The 27,060-nt window shown below is 40.6% G+C and overlaps 1 protein-coding gene across 5 annotated transcripts in view; it reads left to right on the top strand.

Moving 5' to 3' along the window:
• NCOA7 (nuclear receptor coactivator 7) overlaps nucleotides 1-27,060 on the top strand; it is a 141,737-nt gene that overhangs the window by 74,067 nt on the left and 40,610 nt on the right. For 3 of the 5 annotated variants that reach the window (XM_037045812.1, XM_037045815.1, XM_037045813.1), the window contains exons 4-10: nucleotides 3,492-3,571; nucleotides 8,050-8,157; nucleotides 17,484-17,597; nucleotides 18,178-18,303; nucleotides 19,816-20,000; nucleotides 24,058-25,103; nucleotides 25,757-25,925. In XM_037045812.1, the coding sequence (XP_036901707.1) occupies nucleotides 3,492-3,571; nucleotides 8,050-8,157; nucleotides 17,484-17,597; nucleotides 18,178-18,303; nucleotides 19,816-20,000; nucleotides 24,058-25,103; nucleotides 25,757-25,925 (1,828 nt within the window). The remainder of the gene's footprint in view (nucleotides 1-3,491; nucleotides 3,572-8,049; nucleotides 8,158-17,483; nucleotides 17,598-18,177; nucleotides 18,304-19,815; nucleotides 20,001-24,057; nucleotides 25,104-25,756; nucleotides 25,926-27,060) is intronic. The other 2 variants (XM_037045814.1, XM_037045816.1) reach the window with 1 other exon arrangement.

Raw genomic sequence — 27,060 nt, 5'->3', positions numbered from 1 at the left:
CTGTGAATGACTTCTGAGGAACCCAGCCAACTTTCCCTACTGGCAGCACGTACTTTTTTACATTATTTGCTTCAGCATGCTGTAAGCAGTGGGTGGGGGTTGGAATTTGAGTAGGTGTAAAGTGCCTGAGGAGGCCTAAAGCTGGAAGTAGAGGTGTCAATATGTGTCATTGGGAAACAGTTCCTTTCTGGGGGATGGTCATGGGTCCTGTAGTTTCATTCTAGGGGTGCTCATATGTCCCATAGTTCCCTCCTGGGGGATGGTCATGGGTCCTCTAGCTCCGTCCTGGGGGTGTTCATGCATGGGTCTTCTAGTTCCATTCTGGGGAATGGTCATAGCTCTTCTAGTTCCTTTTGGGGGTGTGATCTTGTGTCCTTATCTGAAACACAAGACCTCCATCCAGAAGTTCAGCAAAGGAGCCCCATCCTGAGGTGGCTTGGGTCTCCCCACCTCTCTCCAATGCCTTGTGGACTGTGTACTGCAGAATCTGGCTAGGTAAGGTATACAGGACTTTACTTATTGAGACATATTGTTAGCTCTCTTTAAAATTTACTGCAAAAAAATAATTTAGGATCCCTGACGGTGCGGCTCAGTGGCTTGGGCATTGTTCTGCAAACCAAGAGGTTGCTGGTTGGATTCCCAGTCAGGTCACATGCCTGGGTTGTGGGCCAGGTCCCTGGCTGGGTGCATGCAAGGGGCAACCGAGTAATGTTTCTCTCGCACATCGAAGTTTCTTTCCTTCTCCTTCTTCCTCCCTTCCCCTCTTTCTAAAAATAAATAAATAAAATCTTTTAAAAATATTTAGAAAACAGGGCCCTGACCATTGTGGCTCAGTGGGTTGAGCACCAGACTGTGAAGCAAAAGGTCGCCGGTTCAGTTCCCAGTCAGGGCACATGCTTGGGTTGCAGGCCAGGTCCTCAGTAGGGAGTATGTGAGAGGCAACCACACATTGCTGCTTCTCTCCCTCTCTTTCTCTCTCCCTTCCCCCTCTCTAAAAATAAGTAAAAATATTTAGAAAACAATATGAAACCTTACCTTTTTCTATAATGATATGAAGACAATTAAATTGGTCCTTAGATGTGCCAATTACTTCTCTGCTTTCTATATTAAGTCAGCTGTAAAACATAGTATTCCATTTGTGGCTTTGATTCATATGATTTTCCTGGTGTGATATTCAATCAGTGAAAATGTTGCTCACAGTTGGACTTGTCAGGCTCATTGATTTATTTATATTGGGAAATTTATTCAGCCATGTGTGCTGGATATCTTATTAAGGCACCAAAGATTTAAAGGTACCTCATGGTCCTCACCTCAAGAATTTCAAAATCTTAGATGCTGGAAGAAAGGATTTTGTTTTCTTTTGGTAATATTACCAAGTTTGACATTTTTCTGGCCTACCCACCTGTGCCAAAGTAAAATAATTTTTGTACTACTTCAGATGAACTTAGCTAAAGTTTATTTTGGGAGGTTCGGCTAAAACTTCTTTTTCTTCTGCAGCTGAGCAGTATGGAAACTCTCATAGGTTGGTGGCTTAAGGCAGTGCTCCCACTGGGACCAGAGATAATTATGCACAGCCTATACAAGGGCATAGGGGAGGAGCTGCCACAGGTGGGAAGAGGAAGCTTAGGTGCTAGAAATAGGAAGCACCTACAAAAGCACATGAAGAGACTCTTCTGAAAGCAAGAAGACTGGAAGGGAGGGTGACGAGGAGGGAGTAAGAAAGGGACAAGGGACCCGGAGAGTGCAACTGAGGGGTTACACGGAGCCATCATTTCGGTCCCTCTGATCTGGGGTTTTGAATGGGCTGTGTATAGTTTCCCGACCTACAGAATGGGGTCTAAAGACCCCATTTTAGATCTGAAGATCTGAAAATCACAGTCTGTAGTCTCATCTTTCTGAAATAAACCACATGAGGGTAGGCAGGTCATTTTTTACCATGTAAAGGGATTTTTGCAGTCGCTTTGGTTCCTAAATGGATCTCATTGAACATACAAATGGGTAGTAAAGGACTCTCATAGCATCTATTACTTCTTTCTTGGTTTTTCATTTTAAATAACATGGAGAAAACATTTAAAAGGCAGATAAATCTCATGTGAATTAACTGTTTTCATGTTTTTGCATTACCTTCCAGTTCTCATCCAGCACACCCCTGTTTGTCATGTAGGAGATTGGGGGGGGAGTTGTGGGACCTCGGTTGTAGGAGGCTGAGTTAATCACCCTTCTCAGTTCATGAAATGCCACCCCTGGTCTGAGCTGGGCTCCTTGTTATTTATTCATTAATTCCCTTTTATCCTCACCCCCAGTCCCATTTCTCTCTCCACCCTACACCATTCTGTTGTGTTCAGTGTGCATAGACTTCTATTTTGATGTGGCCTTGAAAAATGTGTATAGTTGTTTTGTGTGCATCTTCTTTGCATATGCATAATGATACTGTTATGTACATCTCGGTCTGTTTCTCTTGGTGTAAACGAGTTGCAGTGTATACTTCCGGCTTGTTATTTCTAATTACTTACTGCCCAGTTCTGGAGCACGTCTACCAAGTTTTCTTACCCTTTAGCTCTCATGCCACAGGCGATGCTGGTTTGGACACCCTCAAGCAGGTGACTTTGTGATGTACATAAAGCGTAGACCCTTTGGGAGAGGATACATATCTGAGTTAGAATGTTGAGTCATACAAGCTGTCTGTACTTGATTTGTTGGAATGGCTGTACCAGTTTGTATTCCTAGTAGTAATTCACCCCTCCGTAGACACTAGAATTATCCAGCTTTCTGATTTTTGCCAGGCTAATAGGTGTAAAATGATACCTCACCTTAATTTGCATTTTTCTGATTACATACAAGTTAGAGCATCTTCTAGTAGTTAATTCGATTTTATATTTTTTTCACTTAAATTTTTATCCATTGCGGTATGTCTCTCAGGTTTTCAACATCTGGGATGATTATATTAAGATGTGCTTAATTATAACATTTAGGCTGAATCATATGCAGCTGCCAGAACTATTAAGTTGACCAGTTTGAGCTATAAAAACACCAGTAACCATATACTATGACATATTTTTTCTCTTTTGAATTTTTTCTTAGGATGAATTCCTAAGGAAGGAATATCAAAGAGTGGACATTTCTATGGTTATCCTTATGTTAAGAAATCATTTTCTAAAAGGGATGTACTTACTTACATCATTTATATCATGACTATAGTAGTTTTACTCAACTTCATCATTAATTATTATCATTTAAACTGTTTCTTTAACAATACATTACCTCATTGTTATTTGCACTATTTTATTATAGTTAACAATCATTTTATTCAAGTGTTCTTTGATGAATAATATGTTTTTTTAAAATCAGGGACTATTTATGCTCTTAGTCCATTTTATTTTGGTGTGTTTTTTTCATAGTCCATTTGAAAGTGGGTTTTAATATACTATAGATTACTCCATGCTCAATTCCTAAAATTAAATTATTCATTTACATGCATTTTTATTTTTCAGATGACAATCAAAACAAAACGCATGATAAAAAAGAGAAGAAGATGGTGGTTCAGAAGCCCCATGGTACCATGGAATATACTGTAAGTGTGAACAGGAAGTGTGAATGTTCATTAACACTGCTAGATTTACATAATATTTCCCCTGACACAGGCAGCCCCTTAGGTGCTTTCCTCTTACATACCCTGTAATCAGTGAAGCTCCCTAAGACCTGTCCTAAGTCATTCTCTTCCCTCCGTATTTTCCCCTGGACCATCTCATGTAAGCCTGTGATTTGAATTACCTGTGATATGCCAATGCCCGCCAGTTTTAGGTCTCCACCCCCAACATGCTTTCTGAGTTCCAGAACCATAGATTCAATTGACTTCTCAGCATATGTGCTTAGACCTTCATGCTTGGTCTCTTTTAAAGAAGCAACGACTCCATCACCCATACCATTATACAAGCCAGAATCTGTCCCCGACATCTCCCCATTACTCTCTGTGTTCACCCTTTCCTTTTGGATCAGTCATCCAGCTGTCTAGGCCAGATCGCTCTTCATTTTATTCTCTTATGGAGTCATGTTCCTTTACCTGATCTCTCTGTTTAAAATTGAGTCACTAGTGTGTTCATTATTATCTTGTGCCTTAATCCATACATCCATGAATAGACACTAGACCCTTTTGGGGCCACCACTGTGTTGCTGGTGCTTGCATGGTGCAGACTTGTATTGTTGAGTCAGCCGCTGAGTAATGCTGTGCCGGTGTTTATTACTGCACCTCCATAGTATGTGGCACATGCCCGTCGCTCTCGCTGCACCAGGAGCTCCTGGAAGCCAGGAGCTGTGTCTGCCTATCCTAGGCAGGGCATGACATGGACCACTCCATTATAGATCTGTTTCCATTCATGTTGAAATAGCATTGTCGAGGAGTGTTCTGACTTCTACAAAGAAATTAAGTGCTGCTGCCGTTGCCCGGTTGTGTCCTCCTCACATGTATTTACTGATTATCTGTGTGCATGCCAGACTCTGTATAAGGTGAGCAGCCACTCACCTTGGTGGTTGTCCCACTCCCTCCGTGGTGGTTGTTTTGGAGTGGCATATCTGCTCCTGGCTTCTGTAGACTCGTAGGGAGGAGCCCTTGCACAGAGCCCATGTCTTACCCAGTGCTCCATGAGCATCCCCAAACATCTTTCTGTGGTGTGTAGGCCTAGTCCTTTATGGAAGGGATTTTGGGTGATAATATGAGGGGGGACCCCCAAAACCTGGAATTTATTTATTTCTAAATATAATAAATTTATTTATAAATATACAATATAAAACCTTTATATTTATTCTTACATGTTCACATTTCAGTACCTTCAAAGTACTCTCCATTTGATGCAGTGCACCTATCAAGGTATTTTTTCCACTGCTCAAAACAATTTTCGAACTCGTCGATTTTGAAGCCTTTTAGTGCTTCTGCTGTTTTTTGTTTCACCTCTTTCATGTTGGCAAAATAATTTCCTTTCATGACCTTTTTTCATTCAGAGAAACAAAAGTTGCTCAGGGTGAGATCGGGTGAATTGGGAAGATGGTATATGGGGGTCATGCCATTTTGATAAAAAACTATTGAACATTCAAGTGTGGTGTGGGCAGGTGCACTGGTAAATCACCCATCATGAAATGGGCAAATGGGTTGGAAGAGTCTTCAAAAAAAAAATTAAAGATGCTGAACTCAGCCTCTCACAATAACACCAGCTGGTACACTGATACAGATGAGTTCCTAGAACACTTACTTAGTGGAGAAGCCTGTACTACAAGGGACCCACCCTCCAGAAGATATTTCCAGTTTTGGGGGGGTCTCCCCTCATATATCTCTCATTACCACTGTTACTATAATATGTTGTTGATCCCGTAACACCTAGCACAGTTCCTTACCTCATAGTAGGTACTCATGAAGTGTTGGAATATTTGTTGGAATAATGACAATAGTCTAAAGCTATTTGTTTATCCACATGCCCTGTCAAAGAAATGAGAAGTGTTGTTTGCTAGGAGGTGCTTCACATAGCACATACTAAACAATGCAGTGAGAGTAAAAATCAACTTCCAAATTCATTCATATCTGCAGTTGATAAAATTAGTAATGCAGAAATGCCCACCTGTTTGATTTACATTAAGGAGATTAGTCTTACTTAGCAAGTTATTTTGTGTGCTTTATTGGAAATAAAAAGTGATTCATAACTTCGTGTTTAGAGCACCATGATAGCTCTTACAAGATTGCTTGATATTGCTCCTGAGCAGTAGATAGCCAAGGATTCTGATAAGTTTCAAACATTTAACAATATCAGAATCCCTCCCAGGGTCTGTGTCTTGGTTCTCTATTATGTCTTATCCTTATATCATAACTCTAGATTGATAAAATTTCTCCTTTCTTTAACTCTGTACAAACAGTATCTTCTAGAAGTTTTTAAATAAAAACATGAAGCGAATTTATGGATCACTTCCCATGAAGTAAATGCTGTCAGGCAGAAATTATGATTATTTCTATTTGGTGGGTGAAGAAACTGAGACCCAGAAAGGTTGAGCAAATGACCCAAGGTCACACAGCTAGCAAGTAGAAGATCTGGAATTCGGATCCAACACCTGGCTCTAGTCTGTATTCTCAATCTCTGTCTTGTACTGACTCTAAATTCTGAAAATCCCTGATTTGAATATACTGGAATGGGCAAAGGTAGGTTTATAGTTGTACTACAAATCAATAAAACAATAATTACTAAATAATAATACAAAAGTAAACTGTTTCATTCTCAACTGTAAACCTACTTTTACCCATCCTATATTATGTAAATAATATATTTTTTGTAGTTCACATTTTATTTCATTGTGTAATGCCAGTTTAGAGATTTTTAAATTTCTTTTTTAATTTTAATTGTTGTTCAAGTGCAGTTTTCTGCTTTTTACCCCATCCCAGCCCTCCCCACCATCCTCCCATTTCCACCCCCCATTATTGCCCATGTGTCCTTTTGTAAATAATATTACAAAAATATATTTAAATTTTTTTCATTTTTAGTGGATAATGTTGCCTAGGGTAGATGTTGAGCATATATTGTTAAGTTTTCAATGATTTTTAAAAATATGTATTTATAGCCTAACTTCTTCTAGGAAGAAGTTACTCTAAAGTAATTTTAGTGTGACCTATAACTATGAACTTAGTCACCCTGAGACATATTTTTAAAAATATGTATTTATAGCCTAACTTCTTCTAGGAAGAAATTACTCTAAAGTAATTTTAGTGTGACCTATAACTATGAACTTAGTCACCCTGAGACAGTTCATCTAGTTGGGGGGTTTTTGATACTGAGGGCGGTGAGTGGTGAGTTTAACTCTTCTCACCAGTTCAGTCTCCTGCAGCCATCTCAAATCTTCACCTAATTCAAGTCTCAGCTGATGGAGATAGTTCTGTTTATCGGGACAGCCACCAGTCCTGACCATGGGCTGTGGATGGGAACTCCTGGTAATGTTCACCAATGTGACCCCCCACTAATAAGTTCCGTTTACTGATCCTGGCCAGAAAGTCTCTCCTGGGATATTGACCTTACGGTAGGCATCCCACTTCTTTTGGGGAGGAGCTTTTTTACTGTGAAATTTCCTGTCTTCTTACTGCCCTCTTTACTTCTCACTCTCAGAGAGAAAAGAAACGTATATACGTACAACACAGATCACAAGTTTTATAGATTCATGTAATAACACCAATTTGGCTGACCATAGGAAATCGTCATTTTCTTTACTGTGATTTCTTTATTATTTTTTCATTTCATTTTATTTTATTTTGATATTGTCGATATCCCCATCTGTCCTGACTATTACAGATGTCCCCATCTCCCCCACCTCTGCCCACCTCCGCCCAGCCCCTGCCCCTGCTTCCCTCTGGCCATCCCCACACTGTTGTCTGAGTCTCTGGCTTCGGCATATGTGTTCTTTGGCAAATCCCTTCACCTGCTTTCATCCAGTGCCCCTTCCCCCTCCTCGGAAAGAGTTTGTCATTTTTAATGACAGTGAACAATAATTGGTAGCTAACTTAGATTTCTTTCTCATTTTTGACTGTATTCACTCATCAAACCTTTGAATGCCTTCAAAGTGTCAGGCGCTGTGGGAGAGAAATGGCTATTAACAAGTCACTGCCCAGTGGCCTGTCATGCAGTGAAGGGACAGGCACGTGGACAGAAAGGACAGAGAGAGAGGGCAGTAGTCTCATCTCCCCCGTGCCTAGGACTGTGTGTACGTTTTATTTCTTTTCTCCTTCCAGTTTTGTATTATGCGTCACGGACCTCCACTCCGTACACTAAAGTTGTGCCAAACTGAGTTCAGAAATCTGTTAGTGGACAGTGAAATTGAAGATAAGGGAGCCCAGAAAATGGATAACCTTTAAAATGTTTTTCCTTAAGAGTTGAGAATGTATTCACTCTTCTTCATGATACATCTAGATGTATTGCTTTTTTATTCATTGTTATCACAAATAGATTAATGCTGTCTATCAAAAGGAATTTTTTTTTGTTTTGCTTTGCTTTATGTATTGAATCTTGTTTGTTGGATTATTTCTAGGCTGGAAGCCAGGACACTCTAAACTCCATAGCACTGAAGTTTAACATCACTCCCAATAAATTAGTGGAACTAAATAAACTTTTCACACATACTATTGTTCCAGGCCAGGTAATGATTTTCTTGTTGCATATTACTTTAGAAATTTTACCTTTCTCTTTTATTGTCACTTTTAATGCCTCATTATAAGTGTCACAAAATTATCATCAATGGTAACGTGCGTTGGTTCAGCCTTACCTCTCCTCTGGGTCCAAGAATTCTGAAAGTATCTGGTGCTTATGAACTGTTCAGATGAATGCTTTGCAAATGATTAACACAGTTTACTGAACTATTATTAGTTTATATTGAGGTATTTTCTAGGGCATTAAGAAAAGTAAAATTAATATAACGATTTTCCCTATAGAATTTCACACAGATATTCTTCGAATGTTTAATTTAGCATTGCAAGCTTTAGTTTAGTCCATTCCTGGGGTACATTATGGCCATTTTTTAACTTTAAAATGGGCAGAAATTTCTTGTCATTTTTGTCTTGATTTGATGCCATTTTGACAAAATTACTCAATTCAACCAAAGGCGGAGCATCCGGTGGGACCATCAAGGAAAGGCCACAGAGATTTTCCTGAGGATTTTAGTACTCTTGTTAAACCGAATGAATTGCAAATTGTACAATTCTGCCACTCTTGATTAACCCAGCAAAAATTTTTATTATTTGCTACATGATAAGATATTCTTGTCTTTCTCTTTGAAAACTACATTTAGACATTAAATGTGAATAATTCTGTCATTGGTGGATCCAAGCTGAGACCAAATTTTCATTCCCATCCAGAGCTGCTTGGTTGCTATGAGCACATGTAGTTTCATTGCTGACTTACTAGAGCATCTTCCTGCATCTCTGTGTTTCAGGATAAATGCTGCTACTTTTAAGTATAACTTCATTCCAGCAATGGCGATATTGTTCTTTACTTTTTTTCCATGGGAAGCACATGAAGCCAGCAGGCCATGGTTGGCCAGTTTGTATTATTATGCTTTCGGTATTTGTGTCTTTGTCAAAAGGAGAAATTGGGATACTGCCAGTACCAGGTAGTTAAGGAGAAATGTGCATTAAAACTTTGGGAAAAAATTGATAAATTTTCATCTCTAGGAAGATTACTGCATAATGTGTATATTAATGTGATTTATAAAAATGACCAAAATATATTTCTCATATAGACAGAGCTGGGCAAAAGTAGATTTACAGTTGTGAGTATGCAAAACAGAGTTTACTCTTGTATTACTATTTATTCATTAATTATTGTATTGTTATTTATTAGTATTATTAACCTACTTTTGCCCAACCCTGTATCTGGTCTTCCACAATTCCTGACTCATAGATCCTGAAATCCTTGGAACTTTCCAAGTGTTGAGACTGATAAAGGTGTCTTTTGTGTTGCAAATGAGGTGTCTTTTGCAAAGCACCTAGGGGTGGCAGCTGGTTGCCAGGAGACAACCTTGTTATTAGAGTGTTGGAACTTTCATTTGGTTGTCCCTTTCCTCACAGCCCCCCCCCACCACACACACACACACACACACACACACCCACACCCACCCACCCACCCACCCACCCACATCTACAGGGAGGGGAGAGGTACTGGAGAGTGAATCAATCACCAGTGGCCAGTGATCTAGTTAATTGTGAATGACTATGTAATAAAGCCTCCATAAAAGCCCTGGATCACAGGGTTAGGAGAGCTTCCAGGTTGGCGAACACGGAGATTCAGCAAGAATGGCAAGCCTGGAGAGGGCATGAAGCTCCCTGCTCTTTCTCCATGCCTTGCCCTGTGCATCTCTTTCATGTGGCTGTTCCTGAGTTGTATCCTTTCACAATAAACCAATGACCTAGTAAGTAATGTGATTCTCTGAGTTCTGTGAGCCATTCTGGCAATTTAATCAAACCCAAGGTGGGGTTATGGCGGCCTGTGATTTATAGCCAGTTGCTCAGAAGTATAGGAGACACCTGGACTTACAGTTGGCATTCTGAGTTGGAGGGGTTGTTGGAATCCCCAGTCTATAGCCAGTTGGTCAGAAGCACAGGTAAGAGTGATGGCTTGCAGTTATCTGAAATGTGCATGTGGGGGGGTGAGGGTGCAGTATTGTAGGACTGAACCCTTAGCCTGTGGAATCTGATGCTATGTCCAGGACATAGTGTCAGAATTGAGTTGAATTCTTGGAGACTCTGCTGGTGTCCCAAAATTTATGGTATGGTGGGGGAGCCCTGCCCTACGTGTTGGAATTGGGTCCAGGAAACCTTCACCTTATGTAGTTGACCTATAGCGGAGACCCTAGGCACATATATTTTACTAATTCAGACCCATAGCGGAAACCCTAGGCACATATATTTTACTAATTCAAGGCTGAATACTGTAGTCACTGGACATAGTAAAAAAATTCAGTGTGGATCACCACTCTTTTCCTGTATTCATAAACAGAATAGTTTATTGGTACTCGATTAGGGTCCAGTAGGCAACAAGACGTATAGGGACTGTTTAAATATGCCAATGTCAAGAGTAAAACATCAGAAATAGGTGCTCCAATGTGTTTTTTTCTCTCTTTCTAAGCCCTGGAATAGCTTTTTGACTTGAGCTAGTCACTTTCTTTTGGGACCCTAGTTTTTCAATTCCCAAATTTAGCAGTTGGGCTACATTATTTTAAATGTCCTCCAGCCTTGCTGTGCTGTCCAGCACTCATACAAATAAACAGCTACTTGCTGTTAGCTGTCCCAGGACCTGGGTGTGCTCTTGGTTTTGCCAGCAGATATAAGGAACTGAGAAGAATAAAACTGATTGAGGGGCTTTCAAAAACCATAGATGATTTCATTCAAAGATGGAGTGGTAGGCATCCCTCTCATCTCAATAACCTGATTAACCAAAGCTGGTTTTATCTGCTCCAGTTTCAGGAAATTTGAGAATCACCCTTCTAGAGACTGAGTGGATGGTCACCTTGAGGTAGAAAAGAGAACTGATGTGGCTGGGTGACTGACCTATACCACATGCCAGAGGTGATTTTCAAAGGAGGTTACCTAGGAGCTCATTGAACCAAAATGTTACTCCAGACTACCCAGTGCTTCAGAGGCAATATTGTGGCTTACATGTGAATGAGAGTTTGGTAATTTTGGATTACAGATTTTCAGTAGTAATCAGTTCTTATTGTATTTCTCCTTGATGTGAATTTTCCTACATTCATCTTTTTTAAATGTTTTAAAATTTTATTAATTATGCTACTTCAATTGTCCCAATTATTCCCCCTTTGCCACCCTCTATCCTGGTGTACCCCACTCCCTCAGAAAACACCCACCATTGTTCATGTCCATGGGTCACATCCATAGCTATAAGTTCTTCGGCTACTCCATTTTCTGTATTATACTTTACATCTCCATGGCTGTTCTATAATTACCAATTTGTACTTCTTAATCCCTTTGCCTCTTCACCATTCCCTTACACACACCTCTCGTATGGCATCAGAATGCTCTCCGTATCCATGATTCTGTCTGTGCTTCTTGTTTGCTTAGGTTTTTAAAACATATTCAATTGTTGATAGATATGCATTTTTTGACATTTTATAGTTTGTAGTTTTGATCTACTTCTTTTTCTTAAATAAGTCCCTTTAATAGTTCATATAATAATGGTTTGGTGATGATGACCTCCTTTAGTTTTTTCTTCTGTGGGAAGCTCTTTATCTGTCCTCCCATTCTAAATGATAGCTTTGCTGGGTAGAGACATATTGGCTGTAGTTCCCTGCTTTTCATGACTTTGAATGTTTCTTGCCAATTTCTTCTAGCATGAAAAATTTCTTTTCAGAATTCAGCTGACAGTCTTATGAGAACTTCCCTACAGGTAACTAATTGTATTTCTCTTGCTGCTTTTAAGATTCACTCTTTACCTTTACCCTTTGGCATTTTAATTATGATATGTCTTGGACTGGTCCTCTTTGGGTCTAACCTGATTGGGACTCTCTATGCTTCCTAGACTTGCATGTCTATTCCCTTCACCAAATTAGGGAAGTTCTCTTTCATTATTTTTTCAAACAGATTTCCAATTTCTTGCTCTTTTTCTTCTCCTTCTGAGATGCAAATGTTGGAATGCTTGAAGTTGTCCCAAAGGCTGCATATACTACCCTCATTTTTTAAAATTCTTTTTCCTCTTGTTGTTCTGACTCATTGTTTTTTGCTTCCTTATGTTCCAAATCATTGATTTGATTCTCAGCTTCATCCACTCTACTGTTGTTTCCCTGTAAATTGTTCTTTATTTCAATCAGTGTATCCTTCATTTCTGCTTGGATCTTTTTTATGCTGTTGAGGTCCTCACCAAGTTCCTTGAGCATCCTTATAACCAATGTTTTGAACTCTACATCTGATAGATTGCTCATCTCCATTTTGTTTAGTTCTTTTTCTGGAGTCTTGATCTGTCCTTTCATTTTGGCCATGTTTCTTTGTCTCCTCATTTTGGCAGCCTCCCTGTATTTGTTTCTATGTATTGGGTGGAGCTTCTATGACTTCCTGTCTTGGTAGTGTGGCCTAATGGTAATATGTCCTGTAGGGTCCTATACAGCCTCCCCTATCACCCAAGTTATGTACTCAAGGTGCACCATTGTGTGGACTGAGTATATCCTATTCTTGTAGTTGAGCCTTGATTGCTGTTGATAGGTCAATGGAAGGGATTTGCCCACGCCAGTCAGCTGCAAGGACTGGCTGTGACCACTGACCACCAACTTCCACCCTCCATGGACGATCAGCTGTGAAGGGGCAGGGTGGTGGTGCTCCCATGTGATCTGTAGCTGTGCACTGGGAGTATAGACTGTGGGGTTTCCCAGGTGGTACAAGTCAAGGTCAGTCCCTACCTGTGTTCTGCCCAGGGCCACCCTGCAAGAGCTATAAAGCAATCTGCAGATGGCTGCCACCGGCACTGAGTCTGGAGGTTTCCAGTCTAAGCCAAGCTGTGAAACTAGGCTGGGTGCTGCTAGTGCCTGGCCACTTAGCAAGAGGGAGGAGGGCCAGCGGCTCACTGAGGTTAGCTTTTGCATGTTTGAGGGATTTAGTAAGTTGTGAAACTTGAGCCAAGACCAGCCATTCATATGGAAAAGCCATTGTTAACAGCTTGGATGGGCCTGTAAGTTGGGTGGGACAGAGCTTCAGGGGATCTCTAGGATGGGGCAAATAGCATTAACTAGGTTGATGGAGTCTCAGGCATGGCACCTGCCTACAGGCTCTGTAACTCTGTGCAGGAAGGGTTCAGAAAAGGGACAATAGCCTCTGCACACCTTTGTGTCTTGGAGAAGGCTGTCCCCCAGCTCTTGCTCCGATGCCAGACACTTCAGTTCCTCCCTGTATGCCACTGGTGCCTTTCAAGCTGCTACCCTAGTGCTGGGACCCAATGGGAGTAAGTCTGAGTAAGTCCATACGTGCATTTTTAAGAGGAACTGCTTGGGATTCTAGAAGTTTTCTCCATCAACTCAGTCCCTGCTGACTTTTTACAGCCGGAAGTTATGGGGACTAATATTCCTGGGCTGGGGTGGTCTGGTATGGGCGGGGACTCCTCACTACCTAGATATCCCTCCCGAGTTTTTATCCACCACACATGAATATAGCGACCAGCCCATTCCACATCTGCACCCCTTCTAGCAGTCTGGATGGATGTGGTTTCTTCAATTCCATAGTTGGACTTCCTTTCAATTCTATTTCTGATGGTTCTGAGAAGTCACATCTATTGTGATGGTTGTTCTATAGTCTTTTAGTTGTAATTTTGATGTGGTTATGCAAGGAGGTGAGCGGTGAGCTGTGTTTACCTATGCTGCTATCTTGACTGGAAATGCCCCACATTTGTCTTAACGTGTCTTTTGTTGTTGCCTCATTTTTTTTCTGGAATGACAAGACATTTAAATAACTGAAGTTAAAACAGATATGCTTTCCGGTCAAGATGGCATCATAGGTAAACATGGCTTGCCTTCTTGCACAACCACATTAAAATTGCAACTAAAATATTGAATTATCATCATGCAGAACCATTGGAAATTGAGTTGAATGAAAGTCTGACAACTGTGAAATTAAAGAAGTCACTTCTATTGAGATGAGTAGGAGGAGCACAATGTGAAATGGGCATGCCCCACACCCATGTGGATAAAAATTGGAGAGGGATATCTCAGAAGTCAGCAGGCCCAACTCCACAACAGGACTCCAGTCCATGGTTCCAGTGCCAGGAAGATAAGTCCCCAAAACTTCTGGCCGCAGAAACCAGCGGGACTGAGTCAATGGAAGAAACTGGTGGAGCTCCAAGCAGTTCCACTTAAAGAATCCACACACAGACTCACTCAGACTCACTTCCTCTGAGCTACAGCACTGAGGTGGCAATTTGAAGGGCACCAGTGGCATACTGGGATAGGCTGAAGTATCTGGCATTAGGGTGGGCAGAGGACAGTGTTCCTTTACTGAGCACTGCCCTTGCAGAGCCACAGACCTGGCAAGCTGGTATTGTATTTGAGTCTCCATCAACCTGGCTAATACCATTTGACCTGCCTTGGAGATCCCCAGAAACTCTGCCCTACCAAACTTATGGGCCCACCCATCCTGGGGTTGACAAGTGACCCTTTGTCACTTGTCAAACAAGTGACAGCTGGCCTCAGTGAGCTCTAGGCCAGGGCACTAGAAGCAGCCAGTTTAGTTTCACAACTTGTTTTTCCCTGGTAATCTCTAGCTCAGCACAAGTAGCAACCTTCTCAAATTGTGTTATAGCTCAGGAAGGGTGGCCCTGGGCAAAATTCAGGTGGGGGCTGACTTTGGCCTGTACAACCTGAGAAGCCCTAGGACTAGTGTACCCAGTGGTCAGCTAGAGACCCTGTGAGGACACCACCACTGTACCACTTTATAGATTATCCTCCATGGAGGGTAGAGTTTGTTGGTCAGTGGTCACAGCCAGTCCTTGCAACTGACTGGCTTGGGTAAATCCCTCCCGTTGACCTGTCAGCAGCAATCAAGACTCAGCTACAAGAGGAGGGTATACTCAGTCCACACAAAGGTCACACTTTGAATACCCAGCTTGGGTGATAGCAGAGGCTGTGCCACAGGACCCACAGAATACGTACTGCATACTACCAAGACATGTAGTCAAAACAACTCTGCCCAATACATGGAAACAAACACAGGGAGGCTGCCAAAATGAGGAGACAAAGAAACATGGCCAAAATGAAAGGACAGATCAAGACTCCAGAAAAAGAACTGGAGATAAGCAATCTATCAGATGTAGAGTTCAAAACATTGGTTATAAGGATGCTCAAGGAACTTAGTGAAGACCTCAACAGCATAAAAAAGATGCAAGCAGAAATGAAGGATACACTGATTGAAATAAAGAACAATTTACAGGGAAACAACAGTAGAGTGGATGAAGCTGAGAATCAAATCAATGATTTGGAACATAAGGAAGCAAAAAACAATGAGTCAGAACAACAAGAGGAAAAAGAATTTTAAAAAATGAGGGTAGTATATGCAGCCTTTGGGACAACTTCAAGCATTCCAACATTTGCATCTCAGAAGGAGAAGAAAAAGAGCAAGAAATTGGAAATCTGTTTGAAAAAATAATGAAAGAGAACTTCCCTAATTTGGTGAAGGAAATAGACATGCAAGTCTAGGAAGCATAGAGAGTCCCAATCAGGTTGGACCCAAAGAGGACCAGTCCAAGACATATCATAATTAAAATGCCAAAGGGTAAAGGTAAAGAGAAAATCTTACAAGCAACAAGAGAAAAACAGAGTATTAGCTACAAAGGAGTTTCCTTAAGAAATCTTGCAGGCAAGAAGAGGCTAGCAAGAAGTATTCACAGTGGTGAAAAGCAAGGACCCACAGCTAAGACTGATCTATCCAGTAAAGCTTTCATTTAGAATGGAAAGGCAGATAAAGTGCTTCCCAAGCAAAGTAAAGGAGTTCATTGTTACCAAGCTATTATTACATGAAATGTTATAAGGACCTTATTTTTAAAAAAGATAAAAACTATGAACATTAAAATGACAATTCAACAACTACCAACAACTGAGTATCAAAAATAAAAACAAAAACAAACTAAGCAAACAACCAGAAAAGATCATATTTATGGGGGTCATTTGGAGGGTTGTCAGCTGGGATGGGGAAGGGGGAGAAAGAGGGAAATGGTGCAAGGATCAAGAAGCATAGCCCTGGCTGGTGTGGCTCACTGGATGGAGTACTGGCCTGCAAGCTGAAGGGTGGCGGGTGTGATTCCTAGGCAGGGCACATGCCTGGGTTGCAAGCTGGGGCCCCAGTTGGGGGTGTGAGCGGCAACTAATTAATTTATCTCTCACACGTGAATGTATCTCTTCGTCTCTTTCTCCCTCCCTTCCCATCTTTCTTAAAATAAACAAATCTTAAAAAGAAAAGAAGAAGAAGCATAGTTTGTAGGAACAAAATAGACAGGGCAATATTAAAAATAGTATAGGAAAGGAAGAAGCCAAAGAATTTATATGCACGACCCATGGACATAAACTAAGGGGGGATTGCTGAAGGGAAGAGAGGTACAGGGAGACAAAGAGAAAAAAATTGGGAGAGCTATAAAAGCATAATCAATAAAATATAAAAACATATTACTGGAGAGGTGGGGAGAGCGTATAACAATATTGAACAGGTATTATATTATTAACTCTGAATTGTTTTATAACACTAGAGGTCATCATTTTAAGATTGTATGATTGTATGATTGTATTTGAAACATGCCCAAATGTAGCATGTTTCACTGAAAGAGTACCAATAGGAAGATCATAATAATATTCCGAGAACTAGAACATTTTGCAGAAGGAGGCTATTTTGTATTGTCTTTGGGGATTTTTAGGGTTTTTTGGGGGGGTTTTGTGGTTTTATTTAGGAAACCCAGACAGTGATGGAACAGCAAGTATTTAGATTATTGATATTACATTGTATAGTTTATCACATAAGGAGCTTACTCAGGGCCTGCTTAGAGTTAGCAAACCCAGATGTTTCATTTCTCCCTAGCACAGGTGTTATATTTAGAAGCATGCCATGCTTCTCTCTTCTCTCTTTCCCCTGCTAGCAGTGCCCTTCCCAGGAAGGCTCTTCCCCCATCCACATGCCGTACAGTGTACTGCTCAAGGCTGCACTGGCACCACCTGCTTCACATGGCCTGTGCAGAACACTCACCTTTGTGAGCTTCTGCAGCATCTACAGGTGTGTTTGGGATCCTTTGCACTGCACGTGATCGGATTACTGCATATTGTTTCGTGCATTAGTCTAGAAGACCTCAAGTTGCTTTTGAGTTCAAGTTGCTTGTGAGTCCAGCTAGGTCTGAATCACGCACCTAAACGATACTGTGTGGAGAGGAACTGCTCTAAGCTTGACTGGGGTTTGCCTGATTCTTGGTCCTCACCTCGTTTTTCTTTCCCGTTCTTAGGTACTTTTTGTGCCAGATGCCGACTTTCCTTCGAGTACCTTGGGATTATCATCGTCCAGTCCTGGCACTGCTGTCTCTCCTTCGTCATCAGATGCAGAATATGATAAGCTCCCTGTACACATGCCATTTTGTGCTGTAGTTTGTATTTACATACAAACTTGTAAATATAGAGTGTATTGTTACAGAATTCTACATGTTCTTATTCACGAGATTTTATCTTAAATTCTTCCCAAAGGAGCGGGGTTAAGTGTAATTTGTTGTTAGTTCAGAGAATGTATTTTATCCAAAAGAAACCTGTTCACCTTCAAGGTCTCAAAGCCAAAAAAACATGCTTTTTTAAATATAAAAGCCTGAGGTTAAACTCTCACTGAGACTGGTAGTTTATTTGTACTACTTTTATTCCTTTTTCTAAAGAGATTGAACCATGAGTCAAATGCGAATTCATTTATTTAGATTATTTCCCAAAGATATTGGATGAGCCTTTGGGGCGGGGGGTAAAGTAAAATTTCACTTTGATTTAGATACTTATTTTTATATATGTCGTATTTTTGAATGACAAAAGGCATTTGTCTTGTTTATGTATAAGGTAAATAGAAACAGGTTATTTACAGGGAACTATGTGTCTTGATTTATATAAATCATCTGTTTTGAAAACTTGCTCCCATTTGATTTTGGAAATTGTTGCTTTTTAAAGGATGCTGACTTAGCCAGAAATGCCGTAAAACCCATTGAAAGAGTCCTGTCATCTACTTCTGAAGAAGATGAGCCAGGAGTGGTGAAATTTTTAAAAATGAATTGTCGATACTTCACCGATGGAAAGGTACTATGGCAGTGTCATTTGTTTCCTGTTCATGGAATCTATGGAAGACTAAAGTAGGTTTCAAAGGACTGAAAGCAGTCTGTATTAAATTCACTTCCCCACAGTTTCAGCATAAGATTTCCCAAGTGCCCATTATTTTCCCCAGTCGAGTGCCTGGCATTTTACTTATTGAGGGGAATGTGATCATTGAGTGGAAGTATGCTATTTTTTGACCCTAGATTTATCATTTTTAGTTCTTGGCCTATAAATTATTGGGGAGACAGTGTAGTATATGTTTAACACAAATGCTGGAGTCAGACTTGCTGAATTTAAATTCCAGCTTTGCCACGCCTTGGCTCTAAGATTGTGGACAAGGTATTTAAATTCCCTAAGCTTCCATTTTCCTCATCCGTAACATAGCAATAGTAATAAAAGTTAACTAGTAGGGTATTATAATTAAAAGGGAAAATTCATATAAACAACTTACTACGTAACCTGGAAAATGGTGAGTTCTCAACTCTTATGTTGCCAAAGATTCCGGCATTAAAATGTGTGCTGTTGTGTGTTTAGTTTTTTGGTTGTTGGTGTTTTTTTTACAAAGGACCAATCCAACTTTTAGTGAGCCTCTGAAGTAGGGTGTGTTGGTACACAGTGAATCCCTGTTCTGATAGTACAGGCTTGACGGCAAGTCTGTGCTATCCTTTATTGTCCAGATAAAAGGAAAATGCAGTATTGGTATTGACTTATAACTTTTTAAATCAAGAACAAATAATTCTTGAAATGCAAACATTTTGACCAAGGTTATCACTGAAGCCATTAAGAGTGCACAGTGAAGCATTGGCCTAAATGGCACCATTTGCATCCTGCACTGTCTGGTAGATAATATCCTTGGGGCCACCAAGATCTGAAATATGAACTGTGCTTTAGACTTTTAGTTCCTGCCGAACTGCGGGTTTTTGCTTTTAATTTCCATAGTTCAGCTATATTCACTTCTGCAAACACTTTATATTCCTATTTGTGTTGAATTTTCCCAGATGTTGGCTCTGTAAACGCTTTAGAGAGAAAGGTGAGGACTGTTCTTCTCCATGACTTGGAGACAGCTGCTCTCCTAGCGCAGTCCCACACCCTTGTCGGACACGCGGTGGGTATGTCCTGAGTGAATTGTAAAGCACCTGATTCGCAATCGGAAGAGCATCTGGGACAGCCCTCTCATTTTGCAGACAGGAACTGGGGAATCTGAGCCTTCTCTGTGTAACCCAAGATCCCAGCACAGTTACACTATCGTAGTAGCGATGCTGGAACCAGGCTCGGTTGATGGCCACAGGGAGGCCAGTCTGTTTTCTCTGCCTCACCACATAACACTCTGCGCTGTGTTTCTTCAGCCTGTTTTTCCAGCCCTCTTAAAGCAGGTGTGATTGTCATGCAGGGTACTTGGTTCACCAAAATCAGCAGAATGACACGCGAGTTCATTAAAGCTCCTGTGGTGGTGGCTTCCTGCCTGTAGTAATTCTGTCCTGTCCATTTGTCCTACAGGGTGTGGTCGGCGGTGTCATGATCGTCACTCCTAACAACATCATGTTTGACCCTCACAAGTCCGACCCCCTGGTCATTGAAAATGGGTGTGAGGAGTACGGCCTCATTTGCCCCATGGAAGAGGTGGTTTCCATTGCCCTCTACAATGACATTTCCCACATGAAGATCAAAGATGCCTTGCCATCGTAAGAGATGCTTCTTGTTTATCAGAAAAAAAGTGGGGAGCTGTTCTTGGGAGAATTAAATGCAATTAAAAAGTGAGAGCATTGGCCAGAAGCAAGAGATTGTGTGGAGGTGAATTTGAACATGGAATATTTGCGCACTAAATTTAAGTAGAAAAATGAGAGGAAATGGCAATGATAGTCAGTGGTAGGGAAGGGTTAAACATATGAAAGTGAAAGAAGATACGCACACAAGCAAGCACGCAGAAATGGTATTTGTTTGGCTTATTTTTTTTTGAAAAGTAATGCATATTCTTAGTGAATTTTTGAAAGAAGAAATAAAGTTTTTTTCTGAAAGAATTTTAGTGTTTCTCTCTCAGTTTAATTGTTAAGCTGAGTTATGTTCTTTATTCAAATTCTGGGATCGGCGGTCTTCCCAACTCATGTCTCCCCTCAGTGCTGGGCATTGCTGGGCAGCAGCTGCTGTCCCTGTAGCCAGACTACATTTAAGTGGTGTGAGGAGGGCGTTATTCTGGGTTGTTTTGTCTCTGAAATGTGGATGAATATTATGTAAGTCCTGATTAGCTTTGCCTTATAAAACTGAGTTATTTAGTAAGTTAGGAAAACTAGGGGTTTTTTTTTGTTTGTTTGTTTGTTTTTGATAGTGCCCAAAACTATTTGAAAGAACAATTTAATGTTCTTTTAAAATTTATTTTTAATTACTTTAGAGTTTATTGGAAGAATCATGGTGGGAAGAGGCTTAATTAAAAACTTGTTGAACTCCTAATTAGAGCAAATTGAAAGATCTTGTCCTAGCAAAGATTAAGAACCTATGTAAATGACCTAGTGGCCCATTTAAATCTTTTGACATCAGTGATTTCAAGTTCATATTTTTCTTGGTTGCCATTCTGCATGAGAAGTGCGGACTTGCAGGTATACTGGTTTGCCTCTTGGAAGGATTAACTCTAGGCTGGGAAGAGGTGGGCAGTACTAGGAAAGCTCGTTTTTTTAAAAAGAATTTCCCCATGAAGAAAGAGAAAGAGGGTTAAGCAAGTTCAGGGAATTGATTCCCTTGTGGGAATAATCTGGTTCTTACTGTCATTTTGTTAATTCGCCTGTTTCTATATATGCTATAGTAATAGATCTTTAGAAACCCTCAGTGGTAGGAAGGTAGTGAGGCTAAGCTGTGGGTCCTAACAGCGCAAAGGGAACCTGGTCCTTGGGACTCTTCATGGCGAGGAGGGAAGGTAACTAGGGAATTAACCCAGACACAGAGGTCTTGGGGGTTTACGCCTGGAGGTTCCCCTGGCCTCTTACAGTCCTCAGTATCTGATCTCCCTGGCCCTTAACCCAACTCCAGGCTGCTGAAGCTACCACTAAACATGGGCACTGACTCAGTTTCTAAATTCCACTGGAAGTGAGAGGTTTAGGAAATAGTCCTACATAATGATTAGGTCCAGAGCCACACTTTGTGGGTTTCCCCAGCTCTGCCACTTACGGCTTCATGACCTGCCTAAGTTCATCTCACACCTGAGTTTTCTCATTATAAAATGGAATGGATAGTATTATTCAGCTTATATAGTGCTGTTGTAAGAACTAAGTGCATTGATATACCAAAACTCTTAGAAAATAGCCTGATATCTAATAAGGGTAGGCTGTTACTGCATGAACCTTTAATTCATATCTGAAACTCTGTTCATTGGGCCATGGAAGTCTTGTAATCCTTGCAGATTGAGGCTCCTAATGCGTCTTAGTGCATGAAGAGAACTGGGTCCTGGGCCCTCCCCTTGAGGAGCCTGCAGTCTGCTGGGTACAACAGACAGGTAGACAGAAGTAGTCATTCGAAGGCACTATCCGTGTGGAAGTGTCCACAGTGTTCCACAAGAACCATGTGAAGGAGTGTCCTACTGCCTTGGAGTCTTAGATGGAGGCAGAGAAGAGGCAGTGAGGAATTAGTTTTGGAAAGGAAGAATGAACATTGTGTTCTCCGTGCAAAGAGGAAAGAAGAGCATAGGTAAAGATACAGTTGAAGGTGGCAGTGGATGGTCGGGCAAATAAGGGCATTTCTCACCTCGTGACGACCCCTAATGGAATAATACTGCTGCACATCTTCAGCTTAGGATGTTGAGTATCCTTTTTAATAATAGAAAGGGAAGATACATCACAGAAAGATTTTTCTCATTGTGAGATTGTGTTTAATGAACTGGGATACAGGGCTAATGGCATACCTGGGAGAGATGGAAGAGTTAAGAACTGGCTGCTAATGAGATGGAATTGTTTCAGACTCACGCACTGATTCCTGGCTTTGATGCAGGTATATAAAGACTTTTCAGTCTAATGAACAACAAATGCACCAATGAGCAGAACAGATTGTATGCGTGTAGTCGGTGTGGACTGCACTTAATGTGATTGACTTCAGAAGTCCATCACTTGTTTAAAATAGCTTAACATTTTATTATTACTAAAAATTACACAGTAAAACCAGAACTAAATTATCTAGCTGCTGTGTGCAAATTGTGCGTGCGTGTATAAAATCTCTCCATCTTCAACTTCAAGCTTTATATTTTTGTGTAGGACATTTTGTAACTACAGCTGCCACAGAAAGTAGGGAGGGAACAACTGAAAGGGTTATTGATCATCATTAGCTGCCTGGCTGAGTCCAGAAAACATTCATTAGCAGCAGATTCGGTTGGCACAACTGTGCACTTCGCTCCAGCAGTGCTTGGCAGCTGCAGCGCAGAAAAAGCAGATGACTAAATTAATCTCAGCTTGGACTGGAAAGGAAAACAAGGAGGGAGGGGTAGACAAGAAGGTAGTACAGGAGGCTGATCAGAGTGCGAATGTATTCTTTCTGAGGGTCGAGCTAAGTAGATAAGGAAGCGATGAGAGAGGGGTTTGGATGTTCACAGAAGAAAGTATTCTTTATTAACCAAATATGTGAAAAGCTAGGTTTCAGCTTTTGGCCTGGCTTTGTTGCGGGCCTTCTTATAGCCTTTAATATGCCAAATTAAATTTTGAGTTCTAACATGGAAATTATGCCACATTACACTAATTCATTTGACTCTAGGGTATGATCAAGACTTTTTAGAAAAAAGGTACTTCTGAAATCTGAACATGTTATTTTTAAAAAAAGGGGTTTCTATCTCTGTTTTTAAGCCAGTGTAAATGGTAAGGAAAGTGAAAACATGGATTACTCAAGATATTTCCAATTATGGTTTAAAGCGTATGTTTTTTGACTGTTTATCTTGAATTTCACAAACGTGTTTAATCAGTATTTTTGTATGACTGGAATGTGGGTAGTCAAGAAAAAAGTGACTGCAGCCCAGGTTAGGAAGTTCCAGCTGATAAAACCAGTTGCCCATTGCCGTAAAGTGAAATGATACTGTTGTAAAATGAAGGAGTTAAGAAATTTTATAAGAGTTAAGAAGTATAAGAACTTCATTGATTTACTTCTCTATAAATTTTTAAGTTGTAAAATGGAACAGGAAGTATATACCCACAATAATAATGGAAGCTTCTTCTTCTTGCTCTCTCGGGAATAGAAGGATGTCTGTGAAGCAGGAGACCCTAAGTCATGGAACCCGAAACTAGGGTTCAGGGCCAGTCACTTATAAATGTGTAGCTACTCAGTCTACGAGTCATTCAGAATGAATGTAGTTGGTTTGTGTACTGTGTTATAAAAAAGGCTTTTCATACCTGAGGAATTTTAGTCATAGTACTAGGACGTCTCTGCTTTGTCTTTTCCTTCATGACAATCAGAAACATCATTTCACCATTAAACGCTGGTGGTGACAGTTCTGCATTCATAAACGACTTCAAACACTGTCCATGTCTTCTAGCAGGATGTGCAACTTTCACAGTTCTTTGTTTTGCCACTCCTAGCTGATTTATGTTTCATTTTGAAGTTAATTTCTTTAAACTTCATTTGCTTATTTTGAAATCATTTACCCATTAATTTAAGTTGTGGCATATTTGTGTTTTGGTTTTTGGTTGGGCTTTGTTTTGTTTTTGCTTTTCCTCCATTCTGTTTTTGGTTTTGTTTTTAACATTCCATGTGCACCCACCATTTTTCCCTCAACAGTGACCTACCTCAGGATCTTTGTCCTCTGTACAGGCCTGGAGAATGGGAAGACCTGGCTTCAGAAAAGGATATCAACCCGTTTAGTAAGTTCAAATCTCTCAGCAAGGATAAACGGCAGCAGAGTGAAGAGAGAGCCATCGCTTCAGAGTCCAAGTCAACACGGCCTTTGGAGAAGTCAGCAGAACAGGCACACGCGAAGCCCTCAGACAGCTTGGTGTCAGGAAATTTAAAGGACCTGGAGTCCTCTGTGGAGGCAGCCAATGGATCTGCCACAGTAACTGAGGTCAGCAAAGGACCTCCTGACACTCAGACTGCGTTTAAATCTACAGCCAAAGAAAATTCCCTTTTAGGAGGAGAAGATGACTTCGTTGAGTTGGAAGAACTACCTTCTCACAATGATAGCGGAACGGACAAAAGAGACACCTCAAAGGAGTGCCTTTCTCCTGACCCAGAGGAGCAAAGGAAGGCTAAGTCACAGATAATCAGTTCTGCTATGGAAATGCAGGTGCAGTCAGCCCCGGACTTTTCAAGAACAGAGAGTGATGCCGAACTGAAGGGGGCCCTAGATTTAGAAACCTGTGAGAAGCAAGATAAAATGCCGGAGGTGGACAAGCAGTCTGGTTCTCCAGAAAGCCAGATGGAAAACACAGTGAACATACACGAAGATCTAGATAAGGTTAAACTTATTGAATACTATCTTAATAAGAACAAAGAAAGGTCACAGTTATCGGATAACTCGCAGGAGACAGAATTAAGTGATGGCAAAAGCATTGAGCCAGCGGGAATAGATATCACCCTTAGTAGTTCTCTTCCCCAAGCTGTTGAGCCCCCAGCTGAGGGCCATAAAGACCCTGATAAAAACTGGATAAAAGAGAACACACCCCACCCACTGCAAGTAGGCCCTTCTACAGAAGAAAATACGAGTAAAGAGCCCCTAAGCGACACTTTGGAATCTACTCTGGACAAAAGCTGTCCGGGTGCACAAGTGGATGATAAATCTGAAATCCAGCTGTGGCTGTTAAAGAGAATTCAGGTGCCCATTGAAGGTAAGTCACTTTGCTTTAGTGTCTTTATCTTCTGTTATATGGTTGCCTTTCTCAAATGTGCCTATGTGGTAGCCCAACCAGTGCGATCATTTGAGAACAATATTTTCTCAATAGAGCATGTCTTTACTGATACATTAGTAATTGGAAAATACTGGCAATATATGGTATCTAATTTGAAACTTTAGATGACGTAGATTTCTGTTTCAAAAGTAGTTTGCTTATTTTAATCTTTCAAGTAACTCTCTTTTTTACTTTGAATTTCTAAATCTAAAGGAGTTTCAATATGTTCTGGAGATAGTTCTAAACTGTCCTATTATGGTGTGATTGGGTCCTCCACATCACTCATTAAGAGTATTCTTGTGGCCTGTCACAATTCCCACTGTTTGGTATTTTCGGGTTTTTATGCTTATTCATAATACGTAACCTCTCGTGTGATAGAGACCAATCTGAAACATCCCAAGCTTTCACCTTTTGTGTTCTAAAAGGTCTGAAAAGTTTAATTAGTCCCAATGTGATGATGGTGTATGATGTTTCTGCCATATGTTTTGACTTCTCATCACTAAGAGGGGGTTAAACACTGTTCTTTGTAAGTTGAGAGGTTTTACTGTTACCCGTGTTGTCACTGTTAAAGATATTTTGCATATGTGATTCAGATATACTTCCTTCAAAAGAAGAGAAAAGCAAGACTCCACCCATGTTTCTGTGCATTAAAGTGGGAAAACCAATGAGAAAATCCTTTGCTACTCACTCTGCAGCCATGGTCCAGCAGTACGGCAAGCGAAGAAAACAGCCCGAGTACTGGTTTGCTGTCCCTCGGGAGAGGTGAGTGTGGGCTGACGTGGAAAATCTGTTGGTCTGTTAGAATCTAATTGCATCTTAATTGTTTTTACTTAATCTTAAAATACTTCATTTTATCCTTAAACAGAAGATTTCTCATGTACATTTGAGAATTTCTAGAAGAATATTATTGAGTAGCTACCTGCTGAAGGCTGGTTTCAATTTAGCAAGTTGGAGGTCACCGTTGGCACTGTGTGCGGAACCACTTTCACAACTTCCTACGCGGTTGAATTCTAAATGAAAGAAGATTTAGATATTCTCGGGTGCCAGTAATTGGAAGTGCTCTTCTGTTGAGGAGCAAGGAATTCCACGGAGCAGATCCAAACCCCTGTAATGCTGTAGAGAGGCATGATTGTAGTTTTTAAAGTGCGTATTACTCTGGGGAACTGAAGATTGCTTTGGCCTCATGGAGGGAGTATCTGCAACTCAGCAGCTTGAGAAACATACGTGAGATCACATGGTGGGCTGCAGGGAGGGTGTACCTCCAGAGATTTGCATTTTAAATTATCAAAGAAGACATTTTATTGGTTATATCACAGTCCAGGACAGCACGCAGTGCATAGAAATTCTTCAAAAGTGCATCGCTGAATTCACTTCTATGATAAAAATAGGAAACATTATTTTTACAAAAAATTATTTCCTTTAGTATATGTGGTAGAATGAAAATGCCTTAAAAAAGGCCTTGCAGTTTTCAAAATTTTTAAACTGACACATACTTCTTTTTCCTGACCGTTCATTAAACAGCAGCATCTGGGCAGAAATTCTGGCACACACCTGCCGAGAACACATACTTAGTGAACTTCCTTAAGCATGAATTGCTAATAATAAAGCAAAACTAAATTCCAAGCAAGGGTACACTTTCAGGCTGATTAGTATCCAGAATGAGAATTCTCATCAGGAAATGTCTCATTTTCACAAATTATAGTTTAATTTGAAAAATAAGTAGGACTTAAAATTTTAGAAAAAGTTCATTGGATTTTAGTTAGTGAAGTGTTTTGTCTTTTCACGTCTAATATCTTTTCACTAGAAAAGATACGTTAACATGAACATTAAACATGATTTGTTTTGTGTTTATGTCCAATGCACCTCTACCCATGCCCGCGACCTCCACAGTATCTCA

The sequence above is a fragment of the Sturnira hondurensis genome, unplaced genomic scaffold (assembly GCF_014824575.4).
Source record: "Sturnira hondurensis isolate 20B ecotype Veracruz unplaced genomic scaffold, ASM1482457v3 Scaffold0004474, whole genome shotgun sequence".
NCBI lineage: Eukaryota > Metazoa > Chordata > Mammalia > Chiroptera > Phyllostomidae > Sturnira > Sturnira hondurensis.
Note: the sequence above shows the minus strand (reverse complement) of the source record. Positions and strands in the feature narration are given on the sequence as shown.